The sequence below is a fragment of the Pinus tabuliformis genome, chromosome 3_2, assembly GCF_031772625.1.
Source record: "Pinus tabuliformis cultivar Carrire ecotype Pingquan chromosome 3_2, CPIR1, whole genome shotgun sequence".
NCBI classification, from domain to species: Eukaryota; Viridiplantae; Streptophyta; class Pinopsida; order Pinales; family Pinaceae; genus Pinus; species Pinus tabuliformis.
The window spans coordinates 902,491,995-902,503,104 of NC_142302.1; the positions used below are offsets into that span (position 1 = coordinate 902,491,995).

Here is an 11,110-nt window from a genome sequence, read left to right on the forward strand (position 1 = left end):
CGTTTTAAAAGGTGCCATATAAAAGCAAAGGTATTTATTTAGAAGGATGACAAAATATTTTCCAATACCATTATTGCGTTTATGAAGTGGCATCCACAAATCTAGTTTCAATTTACCAAACAATCAGATGAGCTACGTAAGTATATTCGCTGAAAGAACAGAGTTAGCAAAATAGGTGAATTCAGTAATATCCAAGCCTCTCTATTACCTTCCCTATCTACAGTACAGTAAGCTTAATCTATCTCAAACTGTGTTCGACAAACAATGCAATATAACTGTTTAATATTTTGATTTAATTTTAATAATCTAATTTATTATATAAATTGAGTTTTTAAAAGTATAAATAAATTTCGCGAATCTAGAAATTTACATTCATAAACTATAGCTATTAAATTCAAATTCAGATTTGATTACTAAAAAATTAGACTATCTAAAACCCAATAACAAAAACAATTGAAAGTGTACATCTTATATATATTCAAATATATAAAAAATAAATAAAATTAACATCGTTTTAAATTAATGAACTATATTCACACAGTTTGAAAAACACAATTTGTCTGACTCCAAAGAAGACACGGTAGAGATGCCTAATTATAATGTTCCTATCATTGCCTGAAAACAAGGCATTTTTATGAAGTTAAAATAGAACATTCCCTCGAATTTTCATAGAAAATTGAGAATATTTCGATGATACATAATTTGAAAACTATTATTAAAGTGGCAATTTGGTAAACATAAACAAATTGCTATTTATTTGTTGATAAACAAATAAAACAAAATATTTAAAATAAAATAAAAAATTGCAATTACTTCGTTTAAGGACAACTTCATCTACTTCGGATTCCATTTGAAGCTATAACTACAGCTAAAAAGATTGGCAATAGCTTACCAACCAAATTCAATTTGGTAAACATAAACAAATTGCTATTTATTTGTCGATAAACAAATAAAACAAAATATTTAAAATAAAATAAAATAAAAAATAGCAATTACTTCATTTAAGGACAACTGGATCTACTTCGGATTCCATTTGAAGCTATAACTACAGCTAAAAAGATTGGCAATAGCTTACCAACCAAATTCAATTTGGCTTAACAAAAGGGAAGGCAAGCATGTATTAGTTTAGTATTTCAAGTGGTTGTGGGTTTAATAGGGAGGTATTGAAACTTGAATTTTATGAAGCATATTAAATTTAAAGTTTAGGTAGCCTTAGATAATTGTAGGAAGGCTTGATATTGAAGTTAACAGGTTTTTAATTACAGTTAAAATTTCTCTGTATTTATCTCTAGAATAGAAATTTATTTAACCATAACCAAAACAGTGTCAAATTTTTTTGTAATAGTCTATGAGAAATAAATCTCTCTGATTGAATTCCATAACATTATCATGATTTTGCATTATTTCTCAATCCTTGTAATTCCTATTATCTAACTTGATAATAGCTATCATGAAAATGCAGGAAATGCAAATTTTTTTTTACAATGTTTTCCATATAAAACTTATAGTTTTTTTTTATAATTTTATTAATATAATTTATTTTTTCTTACAATCTTTTTATATAATGAATTATATAAATATCATTAAACTCATCATAGAATTTAGGTAAAGAATTAAAAAATTAAAAAAAGAAACAACTCGTAAAATTTAATAATTTTAATAATTACCTTTTTAATTTTGGACAATCTTTTACAGTATTTAACGAAGGAGGAATTGCACACTATGAATCCTTAGTATCCTATCCATGTTGGAGAGGGAAAAAAAAAACTGTTCAAATTTCTAGCATTGTTCTATTGATTGCTCCTACTGATGGGGATGAACAAAAATAAGTCTAATCCTATATCCAATATAATTCTATGTATAGTATTCAAAACTGTCAATGTAAAAAGTGTATGTATGAATTTGGGGTAATACATTGAAAAACTGAAAGCACTGTTCTTTGTCTTGTAAACTTCACTTGATTTGTCTGTAGATCTTCCAGTGTACCATCCACCATAGTTGTAGACTTTTAGTGCCAATAGTAACCCAAAAATGTCTTTGCACCATCCACACTAAGGAAATAAGGTGGTTCAAAATATATCTGACGCAGGGCATCACAAGCACCTCGATATGATGGACCCTTCATTTCAATGCTACCCATGGTTGTTACTACCAGCTGCTGATATGAGAAGAAAAACCTTTTCACCGCGGCTTCTATTGCCTAGAAGGCCAACAGAACATGTATTGTTGCAACATGGTAAGCACCTGAAGTGTTATGTGAGCGAAGTCCATGTGAATGAAACAAATGCATAAGTGCCTCCTGGAGCCTTGGTCCACCCTTTGGATCAGCCTCAACACCCATGACTTTGGGCACCAGATGCCTTAGTTCCTTGCATGCATTTGTAAGGTCTCTAAGGGGGGCAGACCGAAGGCAATATGCGCCTGCAAGCGTACTAGTGCTGCTAATTGCCAACTGGTGTTTAAGGCAAAGGAAATCATCTAGGTCCATCACTAGAAGCAAATTCACAATTTCTGTGAGCATGTTCCACATCCTTTCAACCATCCAACAGTCTGTGGATGCTCCTACAAAATCCCCAAAGTCTATTTTTTCATATACTCTCTGCAACAATTCTTGGCCTACAAATACCCAGGCCTCAAAGATCTGGAAGACATTGCAAAGTTTGGCATCTTCTGGATTATGGAACTGTTTATGTTGTTTTAAAGAGTGTAAATATCTTGGCTTGCAGATTCTATCATATTCAAGAAGAGGCTTACCTGACATATTTGGTTCCCTCAGACCTAAAGTGAAGGGATTCCTCTACATATGGCCTTCAATGGCAAGCCATATTCTAGAAACCATAGCTTCAGCGCTTTTCCATGTACCCAAACGAGGAAGTAAGCTCTCTTCACTTGTTCTGCTAACCACAGGTAAAGCACCAGGTCTCTGCCATACCTCATGGAAAACTTTCCTAGCAAGAACACCACTACTTACTGACAACTGAAGAGTGGGAACCTGCTTGTCATTTTCACAAATCATTGAAATCAACTCAATCTGGGAACTAATTAAGGATTCAAGCCTTCTCTTCCATTCCTCTTTGTCAATGTAAGTCCTTGTGTCACAGAGGACAGACGGAACAAACCAAAAAGTAATCTCCAATGACTGTAAGGCAGCCTTTACCAACCCCTCTCTAGACCAACCAGGCCATTCCTTGAATTTCCACATGACACTGAGCTCGGGGAGATGCACATACTGCTCGTAACCCGCACACTCCATGGGGGAGGGCTCTATGGACTCTTCAACAAAGGAAAAATAGGATGCCATTTATTTACAGGACATATTTTTTCCCTGCAAACATAACCAGGAGAGTAAAGACACTAATGCTCTCCATATACCATAATCTAAAAAGAACAACATAATAATAGAATAAACACTAAAATCCATTTTAAACACTAAAATTTTGAAAACTGGAATAGAATAAAATGTTCTTAAATCCTTGATATATTTAAAAAGTTATATATAATATGTTACTGGACAGAAAACATATCTATTTGTTGCAACTCAACTTTTTCTATAGATGATAAAAACTTAACACATAAATTCTCTTGCGGTTGCCGAGCCTCGCTTATAAGCCTTATGACTTCTCCCTCGCCCAATTTAGTGACACTCTTAAAATTTTCGCATCCTTGGGCTCTCCAAGTATAATTCTATCGGGGATGTCCAGTTAAGAGAACTATGGCCAACAATTTAATTAGGAACAACCTCAACCTAGCATGGCGGTGTTAATGCCATTATGACTACACAGAGATCCGGAAATAATCCCAACACCAGAAAAGAATCAATAGAAGGGTATAATCATTTCATATCGGAATTGAGTTAATCTAATGAAAACAATGCAAAACATGGCCTATATCGATGTGAGAGACAAACTAACTGCTGTGATATATGTAAGCCGTGGAATTTTCTCTAATCTAGCAAAAGGACATGGTGCATCGATCTTCAAATCGATAAAATTAGAGGTGATAACGACGGGACTAGACCTAGAATCAAATGCGGTTTCATTAATGCATTGATTAGACTTAAGAAACTAGAAGCAAGAGAAGAGGCACCCAACATTGGCCAAATTAAAAATATTTGTGTGTAAAAATGATTGGATTCAATAGCCACATCGTAATCCAACTACCTCAATAACCCGATGTATGGTCCAATAGGATGTGTTTATGCTCAACCATAGTTATGGCATTAGATTCAAAACACAAAAATCATTTTCCAAAGGGAATCACCATAAGATCGCTATTTCTTTTTCCAATTAGTTAAGTTGCCTCTCTATTTTTCATAGCAACTGAACTGTCAATTGAAGACTATCCTTATCACGCACATGCATTCCATTGTTAATGGTTATCCGCTAGCTCCATGTATGATCAGGTGCTCAAGTCCTTGGTGTTGTAAAAATGCTCAAAATTCAAAGTGCTCAGAACTGGTTCACAGCTGAACGACTGGAAAGTGCTCGTCCTCCCGATTCCGGCGCCGCAAACGGTTCGGAAAACGGTCGCCGTATGAGGGAGATATGGCCAAAACAATATTCTGCCCAAAACATTAGAAAATTGGAATTTTTTTAAAAAAAATTAAAAAAAGAATATTCCGAGGAATATTCGTTGGAATATTCCAGGGAATATTCCTTCTGCAGCAGCCAATCACAGGCCGCCACGTGGCAAGCCCGGAGGGCGCCACGTGGCCCCCAGATGACGTCATCACATCAATGGGCGCAATGTAAAACAGTTTTGGCGTTGGCAAGAATTGAACGCGCGACCTCTTTGACACTATCATAAAGTCTTACCACTGCCGCATGCGGGTGAGTCATGGCAAATGGGCGGCACAAAAGTTTTTAACTTTTAAATTGTGTGGCGGGAAAGCAAAGGGGGCCAGCCCCTAAGGGCCAGCCCCGCCACCCATATGACCATAGCGTTCAGAACCGGGAGCTTAATCTAACCGCCAGCACACCTAACGGTCAGCACGCACTTCGAGGCAACCATTTATTGTAACTGCAGCTTTGGCGGATTATTTGGCGGTGGCGCCAAATTGGGCGGTCCCGCCATAAATGGCGGAGTTAACTGGACTCCAACTAAAGTTAGCTGGAGTTTTTCTAGGGGAAACTGGCAGTCTGGAGTAAATGGCCATAACTTTGGCCCAGAAAGTCGGTTTTGGACGAATTTTTTTTTGATTTTTGGATGATTTCGACCTTCTGGAGCCATTGGTGCAGGTCTTACAGCCATCAGAGGTCATTTGCATACGTTTTGGAGCCGTGAAAGTTCTAGGAGCCACTAGGGGCCAGTATTGGGAAGACTGTACAGGGTTGCAGGTATCCATTGGAGGTGATCCAAAAGTCAATCCTGAAGGATTCATGTGTTCTGAATCCATTTCTACCATCTATTTCTCCTGTAGATGCTTCTATTCAGCTGTATTTTCAATTTGAGCATTTAATAAAAACAAGGACAAGCCCATTTGGAGGCTTTGGACCCAGCAGACGTAGCCCTGGAGGGGGTGAACTGCTTTATCAACTTCTTGTGCATATGTGGTTGGTTTATTTTGCAGAACAAATTCGTTTTTATGTGTTAAACAGTAAAAAGAAATAATTCTGCTATGCTTAAATGGGTTGTAATCAGCTGAAAAATTCATGTGTTTCATTTCTGCAAGACATGGGAAGCTTTTAAATATGTTTATTTCTGAATTGAATACCTTGCAAACGAATTTCAAGTAGTTTCATATTCAGATCAAGTTGGTATCAGAGCTCAGGGTTTTTGAGCAAAGATCTTCTAACTGTCTTGCAAGTATTGATGCTTACCAGGTTGAAACTTAAAAGAGGGGAAGGACAGTTGACTAGAGAAAGAGAGAATCCTCAGTCAAGGAGGGCCAGAGAGCCATCACCTCCACCTTCAATTTCACCCTCAAGAGTCTCAGCAGAAGCTTCAAGGATGTCTGAGCATGGAGGAGAAATTCCTCTAGAGACAGATTCAAGAGAAGAAGAAAGAGTCTTCAGAAAGGCTTTCTTAGATCTCACTGAAATGGTGAGGATATTGTACCAAGAAAGAAATGAGAAATTGTCTGGAGAAGGGTCCAAACATCCACCTGAAGGAGAAGGCTCTTCAGGAGGTAAGAAGGATGATGATCATTCCAAGAAAGGACATGGAGGAAATGGTGATCCACCACCCCCATCTTCACCTTCTTCCTCTTCATCTTCGTCTTCTTCTATTCATAAGCATAGATCCTCTGGAAAAAGTCCTTTTTTAAAGCTTGATGTAAAATTCGAATTACCTATGTTTAATGGTGAAGTGAATGCAGAAAAGCTTGACAACTGGATTAGGCAGTTGGAGGTTTACTTGAGGATCCAAAATATGCATGATGATGCCACAAAGATTCAGTTGGCTTCTTTGAGAATGGATGGAGCAGCCTTAGTCTGGTGGGAAGCCAAGACTAAAGAGGAGATCAAGAAATTTGGTAAGGTTACCTTAACATGGCCTGAATTTCTGTTAGCCATTAAAAAACAATTTTATCCTCTTGCTCACATGCAGAAAGCCATTATGAACTGGCAAAATTTCAGACAACTTAAGGGTCAGAGTGTCCAAGACTACACCCAAGAATTCAGGAGAAGAGCTCTCTTGCTAGGGGTAGATTTACAGACCCAAGACACCTTGCTGAAATACATTGGTGGCTTGCATAGCTACCTTAGACACACCATCTTGATGTTTAACCCTACTAGCCTGGATGAGGTTTGTGTCCAAGCTACCCATTTAGAGGCAAGGGGAAAAAACACATTTGAAGAGGGTAGAAACAAGCCCCCCAAGGGGAAAAGCAAAGAGAAAACCTCCAAGGGAAAGGGCAAAAAGAATGCATCTGTCAAACAGGAGAGTGAGAAAGTGATATGTAAACACTGTTCTAAACCAGGCCATGAGGAGAAAAACTGTTGGAAATTATATCCTGAAAAAAAGACCTCAATTTAACAAATCCAAAGGGAAACAGAAAACTGCTGCTACTACATCTACACCACAAGATTTAGGGGAAGATTCAGGTGATGAAACCAAAATTACAGCCATGGGTTTGAAAAACTTGAAGGGAAAAGAAATAGAAACTCAAGCCAGCACTAGTGCCTCAAACTGCCATGTACAAGCTCCTAATGAGGAAGAAAGAATTGAACTGTTTCATGTGAGGGTGATTTCAAAACATACTAAGATTGACACACTTTTTGATAGTGGGTCACAAGCAAACCTTATATCAGAGAACTTGGTCAAGCAGCTTAAACTTGAGACCGTTCCACATCCGAAGCCATATCCACTTGGATGGATTTGCAAGGATGCAAATTTACAAGTTTCAAGAAAGTGCACATTGCGCTTTGCAATTACTGCACACTTTATTGATACAGTTGAACTTGATGTGGTACCTTTTGATATAGCAGGAATTGTTTTGGGAAGTCCTTACTTGTTTGACAGGAAAGCTATCTTTCATCGCCATGAAAACAAGTATCATTTGTTCAAAGATGGCAAGGAGTTCATTGTTAGAGCTCATCGCAAGAAGACAAATATAGCAATGGTGAATGCAGGACAGGTAAAAAGGCTGGTCAATTCAAGTAAGAATTTTGTTCTTCTTATGATTAAGCCCAAGGTTGATGTGAATCATGAGTCATTTGACAATTGTGATCCAAAACTTAAATCAGATCTGTATGATGTAGTTGATGTATATCATGAGATGTTTCAGGAGCCAACAGGTTTGCCTCCTAAGAGGGAGATTCAGCATGAAATCCATTTGCATCCAGATTGTCCTCTTCCAAACATAGGCATGTACCGCATGTCTATTATGGAGAATGCTGAAATAAAGAAGCAAATCAAGGACTTGTTGGACAAGGGTTTCATAAGGCCAAGTACTTCGCCATGTGGGTCACCGATTGTATTGATTCCAAAGAAAGATGGCACTTGGCGTATGTGTGTTGATTTCAGGGCCTTGAACAAGATAACGGTAAAGAATCGTTACCCACTCCCAAGGATAGATGATTTGCTAGATCAGCTGAAAGATGCTCGATATTTCACTAAGTTAGACTTGCGTAGTGGATATCATCAAGTAAGAATTGAAGAAAGTGACATATGGAAGACAGCCTTTAAAACCAAACAAGGACTCTTTGAGTGGCTTGTGATGCCGTTTGGTTTGTGCAATGCACCTGCAACTTTCATGCGGGTAATGGATGATGTCTTGCGTCCTTTTCTTGATGATTTCGTTATTGTCTACTTAGATGATATCTTAATTTTCAGCAAGTCTAGAGAAGATCATGTCATGCATGTTAGAAAAGTACTTGATGTTTTGAAGAAGAATCAGTGATTTCTTAAAATGTCAAAGTGTGAATTTGGAAAGACTTCTTTGGTTTATTTGGGACACATAGTAGGAGGAGGTGCTTTGAGAATTGATCCTGCTAAGATTGAGGCTATTGTGAAGTGGCCTACTCCCAAATCCATAACAGAGGTAAGAAGTTTTTTGGGTGCAGCTCAATATTGGAGGAAGTTTATCTCTAACTTCTCTTCTATAGCAGCTCCTATGCATGCAGTGACAAGTGTGAAGCATGCTTTCCAATGGGGAGGCAAGCAACAAAAAGCTTTCGAATCTTTGAAAGAGAAGATTAGTTCAGCTCCAGTCCTTGCATTACCGGATTTGAGACAGCCATTTGAGATACAAACAGATGCTAGTGATTATGCTATGGGTGCAGTTCTTCTACAGCATGGTAAGCCTATTGCATTTCATTCTGAAACTTTTAATGGTGCTGTTGTAAATTATCCTACATATGATAAGGAGTTGTATGCGTTGGTACAAAGCGTCAAAAAGTGGAAACACTATTTGATGGGCAAAGAAACTGTTATACATACCGACCATCAGCCCTTACAGTACTTGCAATCACAAAGCAAGTTACAACAGTCACGACACTTCAGATGGATGGGCTTCTTGCAACAGTTCCATTTGGTAATAAGGTACAAGAAAGGTACTTTGAATAAGGTTGCTGATATGCTTTCAAGGCCTATTATTGGTGCTGTTACTTTACTTAAGAATGATTCCATTGTACATGATAGTTACATAGAACAATATGCATCTGATGATGACTTTAAAGATGTGTATGCTAACTTGAGTAAAGGGAATCATGTAGAGGAAAATGATTATCACATGCATAACAATTTGTTGTTTCATTTGGGCAAGTTGTGTATACCACAGGGGGAGAGAATAAATGTCATGAGAGAAGCTCATTCTTCTCTTATTGTTGGCCACTTTGGTGTGAGCAAAACAGTTGCACATCTACAGAGGTATTGCTATTGGCCTCACATGGTAGATTCGGTTTCAAGGTTCATAAGAGGTTGTTCATTATGTGCTACAAGCAAGCCTAGCAATAGGAAGCTTGGTTTGTATACTCCTTTGCCGGTACCTTCTAGACCATGGGAGAGCATCTCTATGGATTTTGTAGGAGGTTTGCCAACATCTAGAAAGCAGCATGATTATTTATATGTAGTAGTTGATCGTTTCAGCAAAATGTGTATACTTATGCCTTGTAAGAAAACTATAACTGCTGAACAAACTGCTGAATTATTTTTTCATCATGTATGGATTCACTTTGGTTTGCCTACTTCCATTATTAGTGACAGGGATTCCAGATTTGTGGGGAATTTTTGGTCCAACCTATGGGAGATGATGGACACAAAGTTGAAGAAAAGCACTGCTTTCCATCCACAAACAGATGGACAAACTGAAGTTGTGAACAGAACCATTGTGCACCTCTTGAGAGGTTATTGCAGCAAGCATCCCAAGCTTTGGGATGAACATTTGCACTACATACAGCATGCTTACAACCGTGCCAAGCACTCTTCCACAAACACCTCACCGTTTGAAGCTTGTTTTGGTTACTTGCCAAAATCACCTCTTGATTTCATTCTTGAGAAAGATGTTGCCATTGAGGGACATAGTGACATTGACAAAGCTCGTTCATTCATTGAAAGAATTCAGCAAATACATCAGCAAATTCAAGAACAGCTTGAGAAAAGTCAAAGCAAGTACAAGGAAAGACACGACAAGCATAGAGTCGATCACAAGTTTCAAGAAGGGGATGAGGTATGGCTGTACATTAGTAAGGAAAGGATGCAAGGAGAAGGTAAAAAGCTGAAGCCTATTCGTTATGGTCCATTCAAAATCCTCAAGAAGGTTGGAAATAATGCTTTTCAATTAGATTTGCCTTCCTACATGCAAATGTATTCTGTTGTCAATGTGGAGAACTTACGTTTGTATGAACCTCCTTTGATTGCTGATCATGAAAGTGCTGTTCAGCTGCCATCTATAGAAGATTTCTCGCCAGAATTCTTAGATGAGCTGAAAGAAGATACAATCCTTGACAGAAGGACACGTACTTCAAGGAGGGGCAGTGTAGATTATGTTCGAGTTGGTTTGAAAGGCAACAAACCGAACAAGGCAAAGTGGATGGAGGTGGACAGAGTGAGGGAGCTGTACCCTCACCTCTTTAACAGGTAGTTGAAGGCTTTTGGGGTCCAAAAGCTTCCCAATGGGAGGCGTGATCAGGTGCTCAAGTCCTTGGTGTTGTAAAAATTCTCAAAATTCAAAGTGCTCAGAACTGGTTCACAGCTGAACGAATGGAAAGTGCTCGTCCTCCCGATTCCGGCGCCGCAAACGGTTCGGAAAACGGTCGCCGTATGAGGGAGATATGGCCAAAACAATATTCTGCCCAAAACATTAGAAAATTGGAATTTTTTTAAAAAAAATTAAAAAAAGAATATTCCGAGGAATATTCGTTGGAATATTCCAGGGAATATTCCTTCTGCAGCAGCCAATCACAGGCCGCCACGTGGAAAGCCCGGAGGGCGCCACGTGGCCCCCAGATGACGTCATCACATCAATGGGCGCAATGTAAAACAGTTTTGGCGTTGGCAAGAATTGAACGCGCGACCTCTTTGACACTATCATAAAGTCTTACCACTGCCGCATGCGGGTGAGTCATGGCAAATGGGCGGCACAAAAGTTTTTAACTTTTAAATTGTGTGGCGGGAAAGCAAAGGGGGCCAGCCCCTAAGGGCCAGCCCCGCCACCCATATGACCATAGCG

At 38.5% G+C, this 11,110-nt stretch overlaps 1 protein-coding gene across 1 annotated transcript; it reads right to left on the reverse strand.

The window, feature by feature from the left end:
- Positions 1 to 2,797: 2,797 nt before the first annotated feature.
- Positions 2,798 to 3,301, reverse strand: LOC149183534 (nematode resistance protein-like HSPRO2). Its single transcript, XM_089414974.1, has one exon. It carries the CDS (start codon positions 3,299 to 3,301, stop codon positions 2,798 to 2,800), a length of 504 nt encoding a protein of 167 aa, XP_089271100.1.
- Positions 3,302 to 11,110: the final 7,809 nt, after the last annotated feature.